Source organism: Haemorhous mexicanus, chromosome 13, assembly GCF_027477595.1.
Source record: "Haemorhous mexicanus isolate bHaeMex1 chromosome 13, bHaeMex1.pri, whole genome shotgun sequence".
In the NCBI taxonomy this organism is placed as follows: Eukaryota; Metazoa; Chordata; class Aves; order Passeriformes; family Fringillidae; genus Haemorhous; species Haemorhous mexicanus.
In genome coordinates, this window is record NC_082353.1 from 15858998 (window position 1) to 15883027 (window position 24030).

Below are 24030 nucleotides of genomic sequence, written 5' to 3' on the forward strand. Positions count from 1 at the left end.
GCGTGTTCTACAGCTTTGGGTTCCTGCATGAACCAAGCAGCATTCTGGTCTTGACCACATGAACACCGCTGACCTTATCGAGCTACAGGCAGGAGAAACCGTCTGACAAGAAATGAGAACAAAATCCCCAATCTCTGGGAAACCTCAGTGAGGCTCCCACCCTGCCTGTCCTGTGCTGCACGTCCTTCACACACACACAGGTAGCTGTCATTTGACCTGTGATGCAATTTCTTGTTCAAAGGGAGCAGAGGGTCACCATTTCCTTTTTGTACCTTGTGGTTCCCACTGTGGGCTCACCAAAGCAGTATTTCTGAGAATTAAAGCAATACACCACAGATGGGTGGGACTTTTTTTCCCCCCATTGCAGGCAGAAGCCATGATCCAAGCCAGCTGTCCCTGTCCTTTGTCCACCTTATCAAAGCACCTCAGCTCCAAGCCACTATGTGCAGCTGAAATAACCAAAGTTCTCCTGACTGATAGAGCCCAACAAGGGGTAGAAAACCCCATGGCCTGCTGTGATGGCTGAGCTCAGACTTAGGAAAGAGGTTTCAGGACACCTCCATGCAGCCACGATTCATTTCAGTCCAGTTTCCACAAGACATCACACCGCTCCATGAATCACCATCTCCAAAGTCTCACTCCCACCTCACATCCTCAAGCAAAAGGAAAATAAAGTGTAAGGTTTGCATTTTCCATGCCAGATTCAATGAAAAATAAAAGGAAGGGGGGGGAACCCCCCTGACTTACTTGCACAGTAGTACGAATCCTTATTGAAAGGCTTCATACAGTGGTAACAGGTTGCTTGGGCTACAACGGAGGTTGCAGTGAAGAGATGTCCATTTAACAGCTTCTTATCTTTTTCCTTCTCCTTGGAATCTTTGTCCTTCTCTTTAGTCTTCTCTTTATCTTTCTCTTTTTCCTGCCGAGACAGAATGACCAAAAGCCTCGTCACTCAGCAGAGGTCTCTTCCCTAGTTACAGATTGCTCAGTGTTTGCCTTTGGCACGGCCAAGGTATCGATCGAGGGGCACCTGAACAATGGCCATGTGTCTGCACAGCTCTCCCTTAAAAAAAGCCCCTGTGGAAGTGGGTTTACATACTATTGACTCACACAGGTGTCTCACCACTGCAGATGACACCGAGTCTGTTCTGAAGGCACTTATTTCCTTCTACCTTTGTTTTATACTTGCTTGGCTTAATGACTTCACCTCTTTTCTTTTTCTGGGCTCTCATCAGCCTCTTCAGCAATTTAAATTAATTATGTTAAATACACATACCACGTGTAGTGTGCATCAGACTTTCAATACAGCTAATTTTTAAGGCCAAAACCATAAAGCTCGTGATTTTCAACTGCATTTCTAATGGAGAACGCAAGCTCTTCCTCAGTGTCTCTCCAGCCTTACTGCCAAAATATTTCCACCTCTGTTTTCCTTCCAACTAGCAACTTTTTCAACAGTTACATGCAACCCCAAGAAACTACATTAAGCTTTTTGACAAAATGGATCTTCTACAAACTCTTGACCTATGGCACCAAACAAAGGCAGAGGAAGAACAGCAACACCATAAAAGAGCCTCTCATCTTCCAAAGGCCACAACTCAACCTCTAGGCTACTCAGCTTTGGAAAGATGACAAGCACAGACAGCTTCTCCAACTTTTAGCAGAGTTTTTGCTTCTTTTCTGTCTCTACCTTACACAGAAAATACTAAACACTAAAAATCTGAAACATTTTCCCCTGCAGCCTTTCATGGATTTGGAATTCTTCCAAACAAATTTTAAAGGAAACTCCACAGAAAAACTCTGAATTTAAATTACAACAACTTCTTGTCTTTCCACATACCAACCTACAAAATGTTTATGATACGAGTCAACTCCAGGTCTGTACTTTTGACTGTTGCTGCAGACTTCCTGGCATCTGAAAGAGAATCTTTACCAGAAACTGGTAAAGGCTTCTGTCAGCTTATCTTTGCATTTTGTTATTTATTTTGTTATCTTTGCATTTTGTTATTTGTTACTGTCCCAGCCTGAATATCAGGGAGCTGCAGAGCTGCCCATGTGAGCAACTGCCATGAAGTGGCCTAAAGAGGGATGGAGCCCTGCAGCCACTGCAGGGAAATCGTTGAGCCCTGGATGACACACTCACACCATGAGGAACTCAGCCTAAGGACTCCAATCCCAACACATCCCAGGCAAAATGCCAGCGCCGGAGTCTCTCCCTGCAAAGTGTCAAACAGAAAGTCTATTTACTGGCCCCAAACGCTGTTTTGTTCTGCAAATAAGCAAAACTAGGAGTATTACCATATGGAATAATCCTGTCTGAAGCAGAAAAGCTGCCAGAAAAGAAGTCTGCATTGCGTCACATCTCCGCCTCCTCTGAGCCATCAGCTTGGCTCACACCACCCCACAGGAACCTCCACAGCCCCATTTTCCACCCACTGACCTGACCATCTTTAACCATATCCAGCCTGGGAGGATTCAGGAACTAAAACTCTGCAGTTTAGGTCTGGGTTCATGGTACCAAGTTGAAGCCTGGAGTTTTGCTCTACTGCCAAGTCTTGTGAAGGTCCAGGAGAAAAAGATCACTCTAAACTCAAGCCAAATCTTGTGATCCTCATGCTGAAAGGAGATTTCCCATCGTATACTTTAAACCTACCTGAAGTTCACTGCAAAACCCAGCAATTCTGAAGTCTAATTTTAATTTCACTTAAAGCTGAACGGCCCCAGGAAAAACAGGAAATCGGTGCACCAATTTCAAGGAGGAAACAGCAAACTCCACACAAGGGCTGCCAGCCACTCCACTTAAGGACAAGGTCTCACAATGAGATTTTTTTCAGCTTTTTCTTTTTTTCCTGTGGCAGCTACTGGAACTTTATTTAAAGAAGGACTGTAGAAACAAGACTATATTTGTGCTGTTGGAGCTGCCAGTGAAATTTGGAGCCCAGCTTTATGGCCAAAGTGATGTGCCAGAGCAGCCACCACAACGGGTACTGCGGCGCCGCAGCCACGCCACGGCAGAGGATCCCACTCCCCAAGAACCATGCAGCTCTTACCTCCCAGTGCTTCAGTCCCACCAGCTTCACTGTTATCTGAGGTACTTCTGAGAATCTATTCCATTTTATGGACATCCTTCCCTGGGGTAGGAGAGCTGCTCCCCACCAGGAGCTGCTCCCCACTAGCCCATGGCGATGCCAGAGGCTGCGGCAGGGCTGGGGACAGCAGGCACAGCACCGAGGAGTTGAGCAAAAAGGGGGAGGGGCAGGACGATTGCTGACTTCCTTAAAGATGATTTTAGCTATTTTGCTATTGCTTTCATCTTGCCCTACCTTAGCTTCCACTGCTAAAAAAATACAAAACTAAAAACCAAACCCATACAACATGCAGAAAAGGATGTGATTAATATTTTAGAAGTCAATGTAAGACCACCTTTTTGAAAGGTGGAGGGGAATAAATCAAACACTCTGTGATGTCTGGGCTACAGAAGAAGTGAATTTTCACATACCTCAGTGTTGCTATGTAGTACTTCAGCAAACAAAGTGCTGCAGAAGTTGCCCAGACAGAGAGGTTTTGTGTGTTTGAGCTCCTCCTGCTCTGCAGGTCACGTATATTCCCTGTCTCCTAATCCTTTCAAACACTTGCAACTCCCACCATACACCCTGAAATGCTGCTGCTGGCACAGCACTGCCTTATTACTGTGCAAGGCAACGAAAACCAGAAATTACTCATGCTAATTGTTGTCATTTCTCAGAAAGTCTGGACCAAAATGAAAAAAAAAAAAAAAAAAAAAAAAAAGAGGGTTGTTTCCTGAACTGACAAAGATAGAGCATGCTTTAGACTTTGCAAATATGAATCAAGGCACTCTGCTAATAGCAAGAGATTCACTGATAATCCAAAATAACATGCCATGCAAGGGTAAAGTCACACCAACTTCTATCAGTATCCCCTCCAGTTAGTACTCTAAACACCCCTTTATTTTAAAATTTTACATAACTCTCTACATTTTCCAAGAGGCTCAGATGTGCTTTATTTTACTTAATTTCATCTGAGAAAACTGCATTTCTGAAGGTTGGGAGATAAGTAAAACCAAGCTGGAAAGACATTGAAACCTACCTCCCTCCTGACAGCCCAGAAACCAACTTCCTGTGTCAAACTTCCCCTTTCAAGCTTTGTTTTGTTGCTTCTGTTTTTAACTTTTACAGGTTTTTCTCATCTATAATGTTTCTGAGAAATCAATGTTCCAAAGAATTTTTTGGTCAAATTATTTAAATGTACTGGTGGAGCCTTAAAAATGCACATTATGCAAACATTCCACCATGAGCAGACAAGAAATTGTAACTTGAAAGATATTTTGGCTTTTATTTAGTAAAAGTATGAGAGTTGATATGAGCTGCAATTTTTGTAGTACATGTTATGGCTGGGATTTTGGAGCAACTCTTTATCAACATTTTCAGACACAATCATGAAATTAGGGAAATCAAACTGCACTGAGCAAGTATCTAAAAGCATTGCTGTTATATTTTCTGTCCCAAGCAGATCTCTTACCTCTCTCTCCAGCTCTTGCTTTAGAGATAACTCACATTAAGTGCAAAAACCAGTTAATGAACTTCCATTCTCACTCACAGTCTGTGCAAAATGCTCCTGGACTTCTCACTGGTGTTTGCACAGAGGTTTCTATGTATACAGATTTACTTTTTCAACACTGCACTTTGCAGCAGGGAAGAGCACTGTCCTAAAGCTGCTCAGAAGCAGCTCTGAGCCACTTGTGGCTATCTTGAAAGACAGATCCATAACAAGGATCTGTGTGTCATCACACCTCTCAAAGGCCTTCCAACAGTATTTACCAACACATTAACCACACATCACCCAAGAGACAGTAAAGTGCTCTGAGCTTCTGTCAGACACATGAATCGAGAGGAGATTCAAGGAAAAAAATCCAAACCAAGCCAAGAAAATCTCAAAACATATATTAACCTTCAAGGAACAATCTAAAGCAACAACAGCCCATTTGTGTGAATGATTTAGCATTAATGTAATTATTTCTGTAGTCAATACTGTTCCCAGGAAATTCAACAGTTGAGCAGGGCTTAACTTTCAGCAAATTAAATTTCAGTGTTTCAAGGACGGAAAAAAGGGAAAAATATAAATATTGGCTGTCACTAAAATTCCTTGCTTGAGCTTCTGATATTTTGGCTTTTAATTATTTCTCCTGCAGTGCACAGGAACTTTGTGGCAAAAGTAAAAACACGATGAGAAGACAATACAGCCTTCAGCAGCCAGTCCCTTCTTACAGCTCCTGTCCTTGTTTTATTAAAGGTTCTCTCAGGTACTGTAAAAATTAGACTCATTAATCACTACAAAGCCCTAACTTATGCCAGGGCAAAATTCACTCTCTCTGGGTAAGAGAGAAACCATAGAATCATAGTGAGTGAAACCAGAGAATCATAAAGGCTGGAAGAGACCTTTAAGATCATCCAGTCCAACTGCTGACCCAGCATTGTCACTGTAACCCAAATTTAGAACCCAGTACTTGGCCTTACTGAGCCTCACACAGCTGTCCTTGGGCTCAGTTTTGGGGTGCTAAGATTTCCCATGGAGCCAGTTCCTATCACCCCACAGACACTCCTACCCTTTTAAAAAAACAAAAAGGAAGGAAGAGAGTAAAAAAAAGAAAGTCAGGCAAAGACTTAAACACAGAACTCCTCTCTGCTGCCTATGGGCATTCCACAAATCACAACAAGCACTTACTTTGCTCTTCTTGCTGCTGGACATTTTATTCCTGAGGTAGCTGAAGGTGCGGCTGACTTTTGTTACACCTTTACCAGCAGAGACACTGTTGCTCTCTTCAGATATGCTAAAATAATAATAAAAAAAAAAAAAAGATAAAAGTTGCATTTATTTTTTTTCTCCTTCCCAAATAATCTAATAAATGGACAGATTCTTTTTAAAGGACAAATGCACTTATTAGCCAATGCAGTCTAGGTGCTTTATGGTGTTTTACCAGAGAAGGAAAAATAAAGACAAAATGCCAGTCCACTCATTTTCAGAAAAGTTTCAAGGAATCCTCATATCTGTTTTGAAGCAGGCCATGCCATAGCACCCTCTGCTGCTCCCCTTGTCAAATAACCAGGAACCATTAATGCTATAAAGAACCATTTTCTTCCAGAGAGAGGCATCTAATGAACTCTGAAAAGGCAGTGAATGTCTTTAACAGAAACCACACTGTCTGCAAAGCCTCCCCTGAGAAATGAGAATACCAATATTAAGTAATAAACCACAATGGTTATGTATATTAATTTAGGAATTTTTAGGATCCCATATAATTTTGCTAGCCTTTATGTACACAAGCTTATGACTTCAGCTCTGATAAAAGAATAAGGAAACTGTTATTGCATTAAAGGACATACTCTGTCAATATTAAGCACAACACAAACCAAAAGCAGAACACAAATACTAGTTAAATCAAGGAGGAGAAGACAGCAGAGAGCAGAGGTGAAGAGCCTCCCAGTCACAAAATAAAACCAAAGCTGTTAGTGACACAGAGACCAGATACCCAGTGCCACAAACATCCTTCCTTAAGGGAAGAACCTTGAAAGCCACCAGGAAGATTATCTCCTCTGTGCAACTTGCAAGGATGGAAAGTAACATACAAAAACATGGCCTTTGTTATAGAGAGGCAGAGAGAATTAGCCACAGGCAGAAAGTACTGCTTTTAGTGTAACATAAAACTCAGGGTAAACCAATACCCTGCAATAATGCATAATCAACAAACAAATTTTTAATGCATAATCTGATGTTATTAGCTACGAATAAACAGCCTTCTAAAGAGATGAGAGTTAGAACAGACTTTCATATTCTGTGATCTAAAATATTCTTCAGCATTTACCGATGCAGGACTGATTTTCACAATTTCTGCTTTCAGCTAAGTGCCCTGGTGCCAGGAAGGCTCTGGGGTGCCCAGGGCAGATTCCAATGCAGGAGTGGCCCCAGCAGAGGCAGGGTGTCCCCGGGATACTGCAATACTGCACTGCATATACTGCAATACTGCACTGTATATTCTGTACTACTGTACTGAATATAGTGCAATACTGTACTGTATATTCTGTATTACTGTATTGTATATACTGCAATACTGCACTGTATATTCTGTACTACTGTATTGTATATACTGCAATACTGCACTGTATATTCTGTACTACTGTACTGCACATACTGCAATACTGTACCTCTGCACTGAGGAGCCCATGGAGCCGCCCAACGACTGTGCACCTGCAAAAGATGGGAGGGGAGGGGGGGACAGGTTAGACTGCAGCCTTAGCTCACTGATTCCAAATAACACGGTTTGCATATTGGGATGGTTCAAGAGGAAAGGGAAATGTTTTCTGGAAGTGGGTGTTCAGAAGAGATTTCACGTGCTCGGGATAAAGCCTGCTCCCTGTATCCTTAGCTGCTCTCAAATTAGATGCTGAGGTGAAAGCCTGTTTAGTATTTTTATCACTCTTCAGCTATTAAGTAAAGACCATGCAACTGTTAAACTTGCTGGTAAATCCGGGTGGCTGAATCAGAACTGCCAATTCAATGACAATAGGTATAAATAAGAATCATTCTGACACAATGCTTTTATTTATACTCCACTAGAAAGGATCTATTGTACAGCACATCCGGGTTTCATGTATAAAACTTTTCTCCTTGATAAAACTGTAGTTCATTTTCCCATCAAAATCCTGAGGCACTTCATAAAGAGTAAGGAAACAAGGGAAGCCTTATTCTGTTTTCCACAAAATGTTACCAGCCTGGGGCTTCGTCACGAAACACTGCTTGAGGAAAGGCTGAATTTCAACACGAAGCTGAAGCCCTGCCAGAGGCACCAACTCTCTCTATCCAAGAAACTCACTTACACAACGCATTTGGAGCAGATCTGGGAGCTGACACCATTTACCAGAACCATTGAAGAACACTGAAAAACCAGGATGAAATGATCCAGGACAGAGGGCTCTCTCTGAAGTAACTGGGCTTGCCAGGACTCCAAAAAAACTGTTTGCAGCCCTATCTGAAGTTCAAGAAGCTTCACTGTCACCTTACCAGGCTTTTGCATATATACTGCAATAAAAACAGTATTTTGGCTCAAATTCTCTTAATGCCAAGGGTGAATGTAAAAGAACTACTTGCCATTAGAGGCAAAGATGGCCTTTTATCCAAAAGCAGTAAGAGCATTAGGAAAAACTGTGCATGCAATACCAGGCTTTAAATACAGATTTTCTAACCACTGATTCAAGTGCCAACAGAATCTGAGACAGAAATACCATTTCTTCATATTGAGAAACTAAAATACAGGCATACCCTGTTACCTAAACCCTGCTTGGAGAGCTGTGTTAATATTTCCCTTGCAAAATCTTTCACCTCATTAATGATTTAACCCAAATACACCAAAGTTAGTAATACTGTAATACATATGAAATGAAGTCTACTATTCAACTTCCAACAGTGATATTATATTTTTATAATATAAAACTATAATATAAAACCTAAGTGCCTACTAGGATCACATAAGTAATTTACAGACTCTCAAATCCTTGGTTAAAGCTCCAGTAACTCTGGTTCCTATTTCACTTCTAGCTTGCTTTTAATCTGGGTTAGACCTCCTTCTCTTTCCTTTTTTTTTTCGAAGATTCATCAGTTTGACTGGATTTAAGTATTTCCCAAACCTTTTTGTTTCTTTGCAGCTAAAATCAGAAATGTGAACAAACACTGAACCAAGAGCTGCAATAATTTGATATTTGTGACTGTTTTTCACTACCTTGAGAAAATACACTGCATGAGAACTACAGTTATGTATCATTTATCTTTTACTTCAATAGTTGCTTCATCTTAAAAATGGGGGATTCTTGATGCTGGCAGGCAAAATGGATCCAGTGAAGAATTAAGGTCTGTTTATGATTTCCTATTTTAGATTATAATATAACATCACATGATCAACACTGCTGCAAGCTGTAAACCCCAGGAAGATAACCAGAGAAAAAGACACATCTTCTCACCTTGTGGTTTGTTTCTGAAGTAGAACAGGGGAAGGGAAGCTTTTTTTCATAATGTTTTTGTTCCCTGTCATGACCAGGAACAAAACTGAAATCTGACTTTGGAACCCAAAAAAAATTTTTTTGTTTCAAAAGCCAGAACTCCTATCTATGTCCAATGAACCTGGGCTAGCAGCCAGAATTTGCTGTATTTATCTGAACACCTTTTAAGGACCACCCATAAAAATTAATTCATATGGCAGCTGGACTTAAAATAATTTATCAAGATCCATTTTGCAGAAAGCAGTGACTGGACTAGGATGTTGAAACCAGCTTGCAATGCCTTAATGCTGTCAATAATTAAACTTTTGTAGCTCAAGAAATCCAAAGGCTTCATAATAATTGTCCAGCCACCTGAAATCCATGTCTTAAATGTATCACCAGACAAACTTCAACTGATTCTCCATTATCTAAAGAAAAAGCAGGAATGGAAAGGTTGAGGAATGGTATGAGAAATGAACCCTTAAGATGGGAAAAAACAAACTGGTCTGAGATTATCCATGAAAAATGGCCATTGCCAAAGCAGTCTCAGAAACAGCTGTGGCTAAATCAACCTTTAAAATGTCACCACAGTATCCTCACATATGTAAAGAAAACAATATCATTGAGACAATATCTGACATTATCTTAAATGATCATTGTTAACAGGAGCACTGTTGAGGGAGAGAAGAAAAATACTGGCTACTACAAATATCCTCTAAAACTGTCATACCCTAACATGAATATCAAGTATTGGATGCTTAAAAGAAAAAAAAAAACAATAAATAATAATAAAATAACCCAAATGCTTACAAAACCAAAACTTACCAAACAAATAAACAAACTCCACCAGAAAGTTTACCTAAAGATATTTTTTACTGTGAGGCATCACCTGAATGCAGAGCTGTGTCTTTGCAGTTCACATTGTGGGGACCATGAATTGTGAGTTTTGTTAAAAGCAGAAGGACAGAGAAACAAGGAAGGAGCTTAAATATGGAAGTGATATCCATATTTAATATCACACCTGGGCACAGGACTTTGCTGAAAGACAGGACAAACCCACAGTGAAGATCAGGAATGGAAAGGAGGAGAATTCAGATGCGTACAACATGGATGGTGTGGAGATTGTTTTAAATCCAGGAAGTAATCAAAATCTATTGGACTGGAAAGCAATTTCCCCCATCCCAGTAAGGACACAAGGAATGTGTCTGGTTTATTTCAACAGTCTAATAAAACATGCTTAAGAAATAGGAAGCATTTTGAATAATCTTTGGTAAGCCTATTTTAAAAAACAAGAAGAGTCTAAATTACTTTAATTTGATCTTCTGCCTTAGTTGGGCTGCTTTTAGCAATGGAGTTTGCAGGAGAAAAAAAGCTGCCAGAGGACCCTCACCTGTTTCCCACAGAACTATTTTGATAGCAATATCAGGACCTAGCTAGGAACACCTTGAGGATTTAAGGACTTTGACTACAATTTGTGCTTTTTGCATAATGAGGGAACTGTGAAGTTGTTGTGAAGATTTTCAGAATTTAATAATCAGGGCTTCTGTCCTCCTCTTCCACTGAACAATGCACTCAGTGTAACCTATGGAGGGCAAGGATGTACTTCTTCTGCTAACTCCATGCCCTGCAACAAGCTCAAGGCAAGCTCAAGACAAATAATTTGGTTTTAGTAAAAAGGTAAAGATTATTTTGCTGCTCAGAGTGGCAGGTGATGATATCTGCCACATGGATACAGAGTAAAATTAATCAGATAAGACATGATGGTGCTGATGTAGAAGATTCTTTGGCTAATAATCCTTTTAATTATGCCATTAGTTAGTATTCAGATCCAGGACTAAGATAATGCTGTTAGACACCATGCAATGGAAAGGGGAGTTCAATATTTGCACAGTGAAATTCCAGTGTCTGAAGCAGAAAACCAGATTTCCCTGTGTTTCCACCCATTATGGCTGCATTGCACAGAAAATGATTACTTACTATCCAACTCCTCCTCCTCATCACTGGAAGAAGAGCCAATAGAAAAGAGAGTTTTAGACTTAGGAATGAGTGGAGAGATGCTGAAGGAGAAGGAGATTCGTCTCGATGGTCGAGTCCGGCCCTGGGCTGAGAAGTGGGTTAACAGCAGACATTAGAGCATGCTTGAAAATGCATTTAATAATAAAAAGGAGAGGAAAACAGCCAAAGCAAACTAAAGCAAAGCAAAGGAAAAGTCTGCAAAGCAGCTGGCTCCAGAAAGGCACAAGAAACAGAGAACTGAGAATGTGCAAATTCCAGAGGGTGCAGGTTTCAGAGGGCACAGGTCTCACTGCATGCACAGCTCAAGGCACCAGTCTTTCTCTATTTTTGTTCACTTTTTTTATAGGACCTCTTAGTGAAGAACTATAGGCAGGTATCTTTCCAAACAGAACAACAACAGCAAAATGGATCTCTGGAAAAAGGGTATCAGCTTCAGTGAAAGAACTGCCATGGAGTCAAACTAGAACAACTCAAGGTATCTGTGTGAAGGTGCTTTCTGCAGTTAAATGATATAACAAAGCTACCAAATATTAACAAGGACAGTTTATCTGAAGGCTTGACTTTATCTACCTGGGGAGGTTCTTGCCACTTCTATGTCTAAAAAAAATCAACAATGTTGACAATGTTATGCCCTTCAAAATTTCCAGCATTAAAAAGAAGACACTTAAACTTCCCTTCTCTTCTTCCACAATAAAACAGCAAAAACAAGCATCTCTTCTGCCCTATTTTAGAATTTAAGAGTCCTTCTTTTAAAGAAAGTGCCTAAACATGAGAAAAGCCCACTACATCCTCTTCTGCCCTTTCCTGGAAGATGCCTACCAAACAGTGCCAAACTCAGCAATAAGTCTGTGACATCAATTATCCCATCATTTACTTTTAAGAGCAGCCCTTGCATTGCAGCAGCTTCCCAACAATTCTTTCTAAAGTACATGGTCTCTGAAAAGAGAATTAGCAGCCAGCTAGCCATTCCTCACTAAAACTGGATTCCCAAAGGCCCTATTGCCCAAACCTTCCCTTCATACAAGCACAGGTGGAAACCTCTGAGCTGTGAGCTGGTTGCTGGACACCCACTGCTCACATGGTACATCTGTGTGTCCTCAGGAAAGGTGACTGGGACAGGGCTGAGGAACTCCTGTCCCTGGGACAGGTCTGACCTAAGGGTCCTATTTAAGCTGCCACATTAAACATCTTCACATTATTCAACACAGGTATTCAGGTACTTTTAAGTCACTCCATGGATGCATCAATTCACTTGCAGAACAGGGAAAACAGGCTAAAGACTTTATCAGTACTAATCTTCCAAGAGAAAGACAAAGCAATTATTTCTCTCTTTGAATAAAACATGTCCTTTCAGCCAGTACAAGCAGGCCGGTATCATACATCAAAACTGAATTCATAATATAAAAACTCTGTCCAAGGAATAGCCAATGCTAGGAAAGCAATGCAAAAGAAACTCCCTTGAACACTTCCTCCAGCCATTAGTCACAAATGCCAATTGTCTACAGGCAATTTGACTAAAATGTGCACAGTTTTCCAAGTAAACAGAACAACCCTAGAGGGACCCACTGAAAGGCATTTAAATTGAAGAACTCTTAGGAAGACCCATGCATTAGTTTTGTTTAGACTGCCTTTTGAAGGAGTTGTTCTAGTGTTCCAGACCTGAAGAACACAATTAGGCAATATGACTTTTTCTTCTGTAGTCTACTGTCTATTTAGACTAAAAGTCAAGATGAACAATAATACTTTACTGTAAATTGAACCACCTTTGCCAGCACAGTTCAACTTCCATTTCAGTGGTTTTATTTATAGCAATTCCTGGCTTTATAGCAGTGCTCCACACTGGAAATTTGCTATTCCAACCCTAAAAGCATTCTTCCGAGCACTCCAGCCAACAGCTCTTGTGACCTCCCTCTATAAAATGCTGAAGGATTAACATTGTGAATGGCCACATCAGCTCTTGGAACATCTGACACATCAGATGCAGTGTGGGCTAGGAACTTGGTCTTGGAAATTGCTCCTGTCTCAGCACTTATGACAATAAACAGTAAAATAATAAAAACCCCTCCATATGTTTATTAATCTGGATTTAGTTTTTAAAGTTCTTGAGCACAGCCTGTTGCTTTCTTCCCATTCAGACACATTTGGAGGGATCACAGGATCTTTTTTACCTACCACAAAATTATGCAAGTGGAATAAAGAACTGAATTTGTACTAGAATTCACCTCCATATAATTCTTGCAAAACTCTTTAAGTGTCCTGCTGGAAAAACATGAACATCAAACCCAGGTGACACAAGACCTCCTTGTAAGAGGCACCAAAGTGCTTCACATGTCCTATGGTCACAATTCAAACAACACTGTTTGAACAAAGGGGAAGAATGAAGCAGAATAATAGAATGGTATAGGCTGGAAGGGACCTTTAAACTCATCCAGTTCCAGCCCTCTGCCACAGTCAGGGACACCTTCCTCTAGAGCAGGTATCAAGCCTTATCCAACCTGGCCTTGAACACTTCCAGGGATGGGGCAGCCACAGCTTTTCTGGATGATTTACTGAAGTTTCTGTAGTCAGGAAGGTGGCAGGATTGGGAAAAAAATCCATGAGCTAAATTTTCCAAGTTATTCTTTCTGGATGCTCACATCAACCCCTCAAATGCTCTGATTTTCAAAAACCACCTTCCTATAAAAATGTCACAAATTAATGACTGAGCAAATAAAGCTCAGAGGAATGTTAGTCATGTTTACATTCAGTGTCCCAAACCCACAGACATCTGCCTCAAAGTAGAAGACTAACCCTGCTACTCTGCCCACAGCCCCTCTGGAGAGGTTACTACATCTTCTCTTTTCCTTCTCTCTTCAGGAACCAGGGTGGCCAGGCTGGCTCTAGAAGGAGATGGGACAATCAAGCCTCCATGGCATTTTTTAATGCCAGGTCACAGGACATTTTAACAGCCTCGGCCATCCAGGCTCCCTCAGCCACCAACAGCTCATTTCTGGGGAGCCAGCCAAGTTTTCTGGTGTTTGGTCAGAGGCTGGGTGCAATGCCAAGAAATTGGTTGCCTCAAAAAACAACAGTGAAGACCTTCAGCCCAAGGAGGGAAGAGGCAGTGCCACCACACAGGGCAGGATCTGGTCTCTTCTCAGGACAGAGCTGCCCCGGTTTGGTTACTGCTGCTGGGGGACACATCTGTTAGGCCACATCCTTATTAATCATGGAATCATCATGGTGAAGAATTTAAAACCATCTCCTGCAAAGCACAATCCCTGTGAGCCTCCTCCAGCAAGCCTCCTCCATGAATAAAACACCTTTCTTAAAGCACCTTGTTGTGCTTTGCAAGGGAGAATCACATTAATAAAGAGGAAAGATCAGACACCATCACTAATTGACAAGAGCTAAAATGTCAATAGGGTTTCTGTCTGGCAATTAATAAAATGAAAATGTCTAATACATCCAAAGCACATCCAGCTGCAGCCTTCTGAATGACTTTTTCAGCTGAAAGAACCAATTCAGCTAAGTTGCAAAATTAAGTGTTTGTTATCACTTGAATTAAGCTAAACTGGAAAATTTTATAGAATCATCTTTTATTATGTTCTCCAGGAATGAGATTCAATAAATTACACCCAACTGCTCCAAAATATTTAACTCAGAATGAATAGCAACAAACTCCTCCAAGGAGATTGACATGGATTCTCAAGTTTCCATATATCAGCTTTAAAAAAATCTAGATTCAGGGAAGAAAGATCTCAAGTGGAATTTACCTGACATCAAAGGAAGAAACTCTGAAAAGTGAAAGGATGCAAAATCAGATTTTTTTTTTTTTTTTAAGTTAAAAAACTCAGTAAATCATAGTTTTCATACCAGTAGTCTAATTTAGAAAGAAAAAATCAACCCACACAAAGGAAACCTAACAGAAAGAAAAAAGCAGGGATACACTGGGAAGAACAAAACTAAACTGAATGAGTTCTGCCTTTCCACCCACAATTCCATGCAGCAGTGAAACGTGTGCTTCTTGTAATAAAGGAAGCAGGAGTGGGCAGTAGCACATTTTGCCTGGGGAAGGAAGCAAGATATACCCAATTATACAGATGACAGAGTGGATAAGGGAAAACTGGATTACTCACTGTCGAGCACTGGTTTGCTAATTGACATTAGAGACATGGATTTGGTCAGTGGAGATGAAACAGCAGCAGAGCAGAAGCTAAATCCTGGTGGCTGTGATGTCTGATGCACCTGCAGAACAGGACAGAACCACACTGAGTATGTCAGGAATGACAGAACCATCCCAGCTTCAGATCCCAGTTCAGGGCTCATGTTTACTGCAACTCTCACTATGAAACAGTGAAACAGTGCACAGGTGAAATGCAACATTTTGGTTTACCTTTTAAGTGTCAGACAACTAATTATGCAACACAGAGACTATGTGTGCTTGATTTTCTTGCAAGACATTAAAAACCAGATATTGTTAAAACTCTCTGATGGCCATGGAAATTGCTGTAGTAACTCCAGCTCCTCAGCAGAACTAGGCTGTGGCTAAATAGGACAAAAAAAATCTGATGCTTAGCAGTTTGTTCCCCAAAAATGCCATTCCTCTAAACAAGAAAAGGCACAAGTGTTGTGTTGTCACAGTGAATGAAGTAGAAAATTTAAAATAGCTGGAGATTTCTCCATGTTAAAGATAGAAGATTTTTAATATTATGTATATGTACATACAAGATGGAAGCCTTTGTCAGACTGTCACCTGGGAAAATGACTTTAAAAATGTTGATGCAGCATTTCCCAGACATCCAGCAATAGCTGGACAGCTTTACCTGGTGGTTGTAGTCTCTGATTTCTCCTTGCTCGAGCTCCTCAGTCAGCAGGACCAGGGACTGATTGCTGGCAAGTGGACTCCTCCTGAGGTCTTTGGAGCTCAGAGAAGAAGCCTCCAGGTTTGTAGAGGGCTTCTTGTTCTCACCAGAGTCTCCAGCAAGGCCTTCTAGGCTGTAACTAAAGAGAAAGCACAGAGGTCAGGTGCTGCCAAACTCTCAGGGACCAGTGTCTTTCAGCACAGAGCACCTGCAAACATAAAACACAGAGCAGGCACTGAAGTGTGCAGGCAAAGGCAGGTGTTACTCCACAGCAGGTTCTTTTTTCTTCAGAGCAAATAGCAACATCTTTGTGCTGCTAATGAGACAGAAAGCTTTGTTCATTGCTTGAACAGCCATTGAAACTCCTGGTCAATTGCCTTTCCTACTGGTTTTTTTACTCTTTTTGAGTGGTGCACAGGAAAATCCAGAAACGCCCCTGCTAAAGATTTTGGCATTTCCAGAAAATTCTCTTTGATAGCTTTTTATTAGGCTCTCCCTTGGAATAAAGCCACCCAAATCAAACTATCAGGTGCTGCCTGTCCTGGACCAATACCCCTCCCAGCAGCCACATCAGCTGCTGTAACACTCATCTCTGCAGCCACATCCTCTGAATCTATTTTAAATCTTGACACTGCACAGTTTTGGCACTGATAATGTCATTTATTCTGCCAAAGCTGGTTTCTCTTTTACCCATGCTGTGGTTTTGTTTTTAAATTCAATAAATGTTGTTTCCATCACCCAATCAATTTTATTTTATCATCAACTGAGGGAGCTAGGTCTTGCCCAGCAGAGCTGAGCAATAACTCAAAGCTAAATAAAATACTAAACTTGCAGAACTGTTAGAAATAAAACATCTGGCCAAACTCTGTATAGACAGGTGCTGATAGACAAGTGACACTCTCCTGTCACCTATACAAAACACATCCTGTCTCACATGGGACTATTTAATCTGATAAATCTTGCTGTAATATTCTGCTTCTGACCCTCTTGCTCCTCATGGCCAAGGCTCAACAAACCCACTGAAATGCCAGAGTGGGTTCACTGGGTGAAGCTTTGCAGACACCAGCACAGACCCATGGCCAATGTTTGATTTGATACTCACTAAGTGCCAGCCCTACCCAGGATTTATATCCCAACCTGAGGCTAATCATGATGTCTGTGGTGAACAAGCTGACATGAAACACATGAAAAAGAAAGCATACTACAGGCTGTACAGATGATTTAAACAACCAAAGGAGCTTTAAATTCAGGTAGACTTGCATAGCAGTGATTAATGTTCTGCAGTCCCTCAGAAGCATTAAAAGGCTCATAAATATGCACCTTGAAAGTAAAAACTGCAATAAACCATGAATAAGAAGATTTAGTAATTTAAAAAACCTTTTTTCATGGTAATTAATGAGAAAAAAAGACTGGTTGAAGCATTTATAATTTAATCTGCTTTAGGAAGATTGTGACTCATCAATGTGTATCAACAGCAGGCATTTAAAAGTTTATTCTAAAACACCTGCAGGGAGAAATCAGTCCCATTTCTACTGATTATTTAGGACAGAAGAATATATCTTCTTTACATTCCAGGGTGGCAACAACGATGCTACACAGTAGAGAAAAAAAAAATAATCATGTACTTGTGACAATACTAGCTAAAACCTGCAAATATTAGCCCATAAAATAGTTATCAGTGATACTGGTCTGTAATTTGCTGATTGGCATACATACACCAAACATAATTAACTGTCCATGAAGGGCAGGTTTCCTTCTCAATATGTACTCTTCAGAGAAACAGTTTTAATAGCTTTACCCACTACCAGCAAAAACTGCCAGAGTAAAGCTATAAAGCCATAAAATCTGGGGGACTGGCTTCCAAACAATACTGGGTAAAGATGTGATCTGCAAACACCAATCTCAGCGCTGGGACTTTCTACAGAAGATGCCAACTTTAAGAGCCTGGGAAATTTTCATCTGTGGAGATCAGACTTTTCAGGGAAGGCTTTACATGTTTCATCTCCTTGAAGAAAAGCCTAGGTCTTTCAATTTACAGAGAGCAAGTCTGTGTGAACTTAAATCCTTCATGAGACTGATCTGGTACAGAGAAGTGCTAAATCATATTTAATCTTGGTTTGATTCTTTGCTGCTGTCACAATTATCATTCTGATCACTGCTGCGGAAAAAACACAGCTCCAAGTCATCACAGAACAGAGCAACTCAACCCAACAGTGCAGCTTCTTTACTGCCAGAGGCCAGTGGAAAGCAGCCACCACCTCCACCTGCAGCCCAGCTCTGAGGATCCACTCCCAAGAGTAATTGCTGAAAAAGCAGACCAAGCAAACAAACACGTGCACGCTTCAGCCAGAGCAGCAGTGGAGGATGCACGAGAAGCTGACAACAGGGTGTTTGCAGAGCTCCTGTGCTGCTGCACATTTATTCATACCATACCTTCTACAAGTAAAGTCAGGACCCATGGCAATGTACTGTACGCCTGAGGGACACCAGCTCAAACTAGGAACAGCAAAAGAGGTAAAGAATGGAAAAGGGCAGTGATTATCGGATTGTTATGGAACATGGAGAAGGTTAAAAGACTCTCACTCTCACATACCTTAAAAAAAAAAAACCCAACAAACTCAGAAATAATGCAGTAGCACACTTCTGGTTGAACAAACACATCACAGTGCCCCAAATGTCCGAGGTCACCACTGAACAGGGAGCAGGACAGCCCACGCTTCCCCCAAACCAACCCCATCAGTGAGTATACAATGTACTGGGAAAAGTACTCCTTGTGGGGAGAGAGGTTTCTGGGAAAAACAAGGCTAAAACATACCAAAGCCAATTTGTAAATAATCACACACAGCCATTGTGTTAGTAATTATTAGTATTTTCTTGGGAACTCTCATTCTCAAATCAGAAAAAGAATCCCTTACAGATTTTTCATAGTGTAAGTCCCCTCCATAGAAATATTAATAACCACAGGCTATGCTTGGAAAAATAAGGAGAAAGACACATTCTTAAATGCTGCACAGCCAGTCACTGAAAGAGGCTGGAAGAAAAAAACAGGCTAATCTTACTATTGACTTGGGATTAAATCAAGAGTGCTACTAACTAAAAAACCTTTCAGCTCCCATTCCTCGATAAGAGTCCCAAAGTTGCATCACGAAAGACATAAGAAATGCAAATGCAGAATGCAAATATTTTGGTTGTTATTTTAGACTGCTTTTGCTATTTTTTTCTCTGTTAGCTCAGGGCCAATTGCAGGTTTTGCAGAAACAGAGAAATCCATCTTCTTGTCAGCTATGACATTTATATGATCCCTAAATCCTGAAAAAGCCCTTCAGGAAGCATACATTGTCTGAAGGGAATTTTGCATAAGCACAAGTCCTGCTCCCAGGTCCTGGTCTGAGATCCATGCAAGGAGGGGACATGGCCAGAGCAAGCTTTGCTCCATGACAGGAGCCATGAAAAGGGCAGAACAAATTTAAGCCTTCCTGGACAAGGAACAGTGAGTGCCAGAAGCCTCTGAGGGCACAGATGAAGATTTAAACCCACTGAATGCATCATGTCATGTCATGCCATCTCACATTGTTTCCACACACACTGCCACACTGGAAACATTCTGGAAGGATTTGACAATTGGAAACATTCTGGATGGGTGTTCAATGACAGAGTTCAGATAATTGCTGCCTGTTTTATGAAGGATGTTAACTGGGTGAGGACACACCCAAAGCTCTGCACCCACAAGGTGTGCTTCACCTGGAGCTCTCAGCACAGTACTATAAACACTCTTCATGAAAACATTCCTTCCCATAACATGCCAATATTTCCAAGTGTTTCATCATCCTCACCCACTTCAACCACAATGGCAGATGTTTAAGTATTGGTAAGGGATGGCAGGGACTAAAATACTTGTGTGAAATCACAGAGGAACCAAGTCCAGGCCACAGGAAATCCATCTCCATCACACACAACCTGCACTCTCAGGCCTGGGTTCAGCCTCTCAGTGGGTCACTCAGACCTGCTCAGGGGCAGCAGAGAAAGCATCCCAAGGAAAGTGTCACACATGATTCCCCAGGCCATTTGCTTGTGGCCACAAGAGCACCGAGCTTGACCCTATGAGATATCCTTATGTCACCATGCTTTTCAAAGCCACTCATTTTTGTGTGGTCCCTTTTCAATCGAAGGAAAGAACATTCTCCTCATTAATCATTTAATGTTTACACTAGACTTTAAAAGATGCCTCTACTCCTGACCACTGCCATGTTATGGAGATGATCCCAAATGCTAAAACTGCAGGGGAGGGAAGATGAAAAGTAGAGGGAGGGAAGAAGAGAAGCCCTGCATATGTAGGAGAAGCCTGGAAGTGTTGAGATCTCAGAGAAGGAAGGGGATCTGTTTGTTGGCAGAGGCTGTGGAAAGCACTCCTGCAGAACTACAGTCCTGTGGGGGAGCCACCCACAGCCTGTTGGCAACACCCTAAAATCCTAAAAAGATCAATGCAGAGCATGCAAAACTCCTTCACAGAAGACACCTTGGGGAGGAGGAGGAGCTTTTATCTACACCAGCCTTGTGGGAGAGCATGAACAGCTGGAATCAGTTTCAGGCTCCTGCTCTGCAAGTGGGGTTAGACAGGATGATTCCAAAATGGTTTAGAGACCAGAAAAAGTGAGAAAGTGTTTATGAAAGGATTATCACATATTTCAGATATGCCCAGGTAGTCTAGACATTTTCTTTACATGTAAGCTCAGTGTTTCAGGATATTTTGACTTTAAGTATGAACACAGCTCCTACAGAGGAGCCTTAAGAGAATACTGATAAAAATAGGATCATTTGCATGAGCTGAGAAGACAAGCACTGCACTGCTTCCTGCAGTGGTGCAAATGAAGTGGCTTCTTAGAAGTAAAAAAGCATGTTCTTCCTTGTGCCTTTTTTTAAAAAAAAATTCTTTTTTAAGAATGTTTTTTTGAACTGTACAGCCCTGCTGGGGTTCATTGATGCTGATGCATGGTGAGGTGCAGTGATTTTTTGCTCACAACATCATGGTAACATTCTTTTCACATGTGGGAATGTAGTAGTTTGTTTACACACACAACACCCCATCCGTATTTCAGGTGAAGTGAAATCCCAAGTTAACCTGGCACAGAAGGAGAGGTAGCAGGCAATGGGAGGTGAGACAAGCTTGAACCACTGAAGCACAGAAGCTCAACTTCTCTTTTTTCTTTAGCCTAAAATGTCTATGTGAGGACAGGCCACATCTGCTGTGTCAAAAATTATGCTCTTTTATATACTAATAGTCAATGCAAAGGTAACATGAGTGGAACTGCATATCTGTGGGATGGATGAGAAACTGAAAGTTTGTCATAAAGAGGAAAAACACACGGGAGCAAAGAGAAAAACACACCTTATTTTCTATTTTTTAGGAAGATGATTATAAAAAACATCAAAAGAGCAAAATTAAAGCCATTTAATTCAACCAGCTGCAGATCTGCAGAGTGTTCTCCAACTCTCTGAGATCGTGTCTGACCCATCCCTTCTCCCAGCTGCCCCTCCTGCAAGTCTTGCCAGGAGTCTCTGATGTGCTTTAAATCCAAATCACACACATGCTCCCAGGTAAACCACTGTCTTAACCAACTCCAAATCTTACACATGGCAAAGGCCAACAAAATCATATCTGAGATTTCTCTTAATTTTTAACATAATGTCCTGGAGAAAACAGCTCAAGCATGGGCTCTGTGGGGCCCATGAGTCAGACTGGAGATAGAAAGCAGCCAGGTGGGATGCACAGCTCCAATGCCAACACTTCCAGAGGTACTACAGGTTTACTAACATGAGAGGATGGAGTTAGTAGACATTCAAACACAAAACAGTTAGTCACATTAGTTGGCTTTGTACCTTCTCCTATGAATGGGAGGCTTCTTTACACCATCCCCCAGAATTCGCATTGAACTGAAAATGAATCATGGAGAACGGTCAGCAGCTTGAATGAAAAAAAAATTAACAAATGGCAGCTAAAGGATTAATATCCCCAACACACAGACAGAGGGAATGGACATACAGGGAAAACACAAAACGGAATATGAAAGGAAGTAATGAATCTCTGTGTTTCTCCTCTCTTCTACAAATCAGTCTGGGGTTTGGTTGGTTTTATTTTGTACAGAAAGAAGGCTGCACAGGTATTGACCATGTTACAACTTTGCTGCTGCCAAAGCCAGGTCAGTTTAAAGTTTAGATAAGGCCAAACACTTTGACAGAAGCTGTTAGCAATAGTGATTAACAGCAGCTCCAGTTCTGCAGGGCTTAATCCATCAGTGAAACATGAGGGTGTTTCTTTGCCCAGCCTGGACGTTTAACACACACTGCAGCTTTGTTGAAAGACAGGCACTTCAAATCTGCTATGAATGTCAGGAATTAACTGAAGGATGAACATCCTTTTGTGCAGCCTTGCTGGTTTTCTTTGTATTTTTAATAGCAAAATGCAGACACAAGGATTATCTGTGAAGTGCATTCGAGGAGAGATGGGAAGCAAAGGGGAACTGAGCATCTTTACACATTTTCATTTTTTTTTCCTGATCTTTTCTGTGAACAAACTTCTACACTCATCCCTTTTACAAACAGAAAACACATAACAGTGGGAAAAGACCACATTTTACAAAAAGTTGATTTTTTTTTCTGTAGGCTTTTTGGGTCCTCTATCTAAGCTTGACTTAGCTATCTTTGTCATCAAGGTCTGGACTATTTTTGCTGTGGACAGTGGCTGCAAGAGGTTGCTGGGGCAGGAAGCACCTCTCAGAGCTCAGCTGATGGTGCACTCTGTCACCCCATTCCTCCTCCTGGCTGCATAGCCCAGTTCTGATCCTTGGGCTGGTTTTGGTGGCAATTACACTTTATTTGGTTATTCTCCTCCTCATTTAGTGAGGGCAAGCTGCTCACAGAGCAGGGAAGTGCCATGGGTGCCCAGAGGAGGGGAGGGAGCACAAAGGGTGGTGGGAGCAGCACAGATCCAGCCCATCAGCAGGACAAACCTCAGCCAAGGCTTGTGCCCAGTGTTACTCCACTTCAAAGGTTTGCAAAAGTCAAGTTGCAAAAAGGACTTTTCCCCTTCTACTGGAAAAGCACCTACTGCATGTGAAATAAATGAATAAGCAAACACTCCAAATTTAACTGATTTGAGTGAAAGTCACTTGTTAGCACTTCACTTCCTCAGTATTTGTTGTTTCTCACTAAGCAACGCGAGTCTCAACATCACAACAGCCACATATGAAAAGAACAAAGAAAAGAACAAAACAACACAGCAAATAATCCAAATTCCTTTCTAAGAGAAGTATAAAAACAAACATGAATCTAATCAGCACCACAGACCCATCCAGCTTTTCTTTTTTAATTACCCTACATGACAGCTATCCTTATGTAGCTGCAGCTGAATGTGAGAACATATGAGAAGAATTACTGTTCCTTTAACTCAGATTTTCTTACACTTACAATGAATGTCTTTTCCCATATCAGAAACAGCCTCCAAAGTGGGATGCAGGAGAATTTAACCCCATCTGTTCCGTGTTAGCAGTGATTGCCAGCTATGCAGTTTATTACCCTCAGAAATCCTTATGCATCATGCCCTACACTTAAAAATAAATCTCTCCAAATGAGTTTATGAGCTTATGGAGTCATTCTGTCATAAACATGCAGGTATGCTGACTCTTTTGTTGCTTTTAAAAATTGATGGGGATTTCTTAAGTTATTTAAATGCTACCTAGGGACCAGGAATGAAGCCCAAAAAAGGTGACAGTGTTAAACAACAACAACAAAAATTTGTATGTTACTTAGAAAATCCTGAATGGTTTTCAACATTGACTTTAAAACCTGCAGGTGATATTCCTTTAGTGATACCCACAGCTGCTGTGTGTAAAGGATGCATACATTCCTGACGGGAAGCTGCTGCCTCTCCCCGGATTATCCAAAGGGGTCAGAATTTTCAGGAACCTGTGGTGAGTGGTGAGTTTTAATTTAATGCCATCCAGCCCCATATGCAATGGTTGTGTTTCTGTTAACAGCAGAATGTTTGCCATGAGGACACAACAGGCAGCCAAAGAGTGGCACTGCCCAGCACACCTGGGGAGGCACTCCCCTGCGAGCTGTAGGGAGGA

General features: G+C 41.3%; 1 protein-coding gene across 13 annotated transcripts in view; it reads right to left on the minus strand.

Annotated features, from left to right (window-relative positions):
* Nucleotides 1-24030, minus strand: part of AKAP13 (A-kinase anchoring protein 13) — a 209474-nt gene that overhangs the window by 26938 nt on the left and 158506 nt on the right. For 11 of the 13 annotated variants that reach the window (XM_059858562.1, XM_059858567.1, XM_059858563.1 and 8 more), the window contains 7 exons: nucleotides 21782-21835; nucleotides 18338-18400; nucleotides 15866-16043; nucleotides 15179-15287; nucleotides 7218-7260; nucleotides 5740-5845; nucleotides 748-919 (listed from right to left, as the gene is read on the minus strand). In XM_059858562.1, coding sequence (XP_059714545.1) covers nucleotides 748-919; nucleotides 5740-5845; nucleotides 7218-7260; nucleotides 15179-15287; nucleotides 15866-16043; nucleotides 18338-18400; nucleotides 21782-21835 — 725 coding nt within the window. The remainder of the gene's footprint in view (nucleotides 1-747; nucleotides 920-5739; nucleotides 5846-7217; nucleotides 7261-15178; nucleotides 15288-15865; nucleotides 16044-18337; nucleotides 18401-21781; nucleotides 21836-24030) is intronic. The other 2 variants (XM_059858564.1, XM_059858568.1) reach the window with 2 other exon arrangements.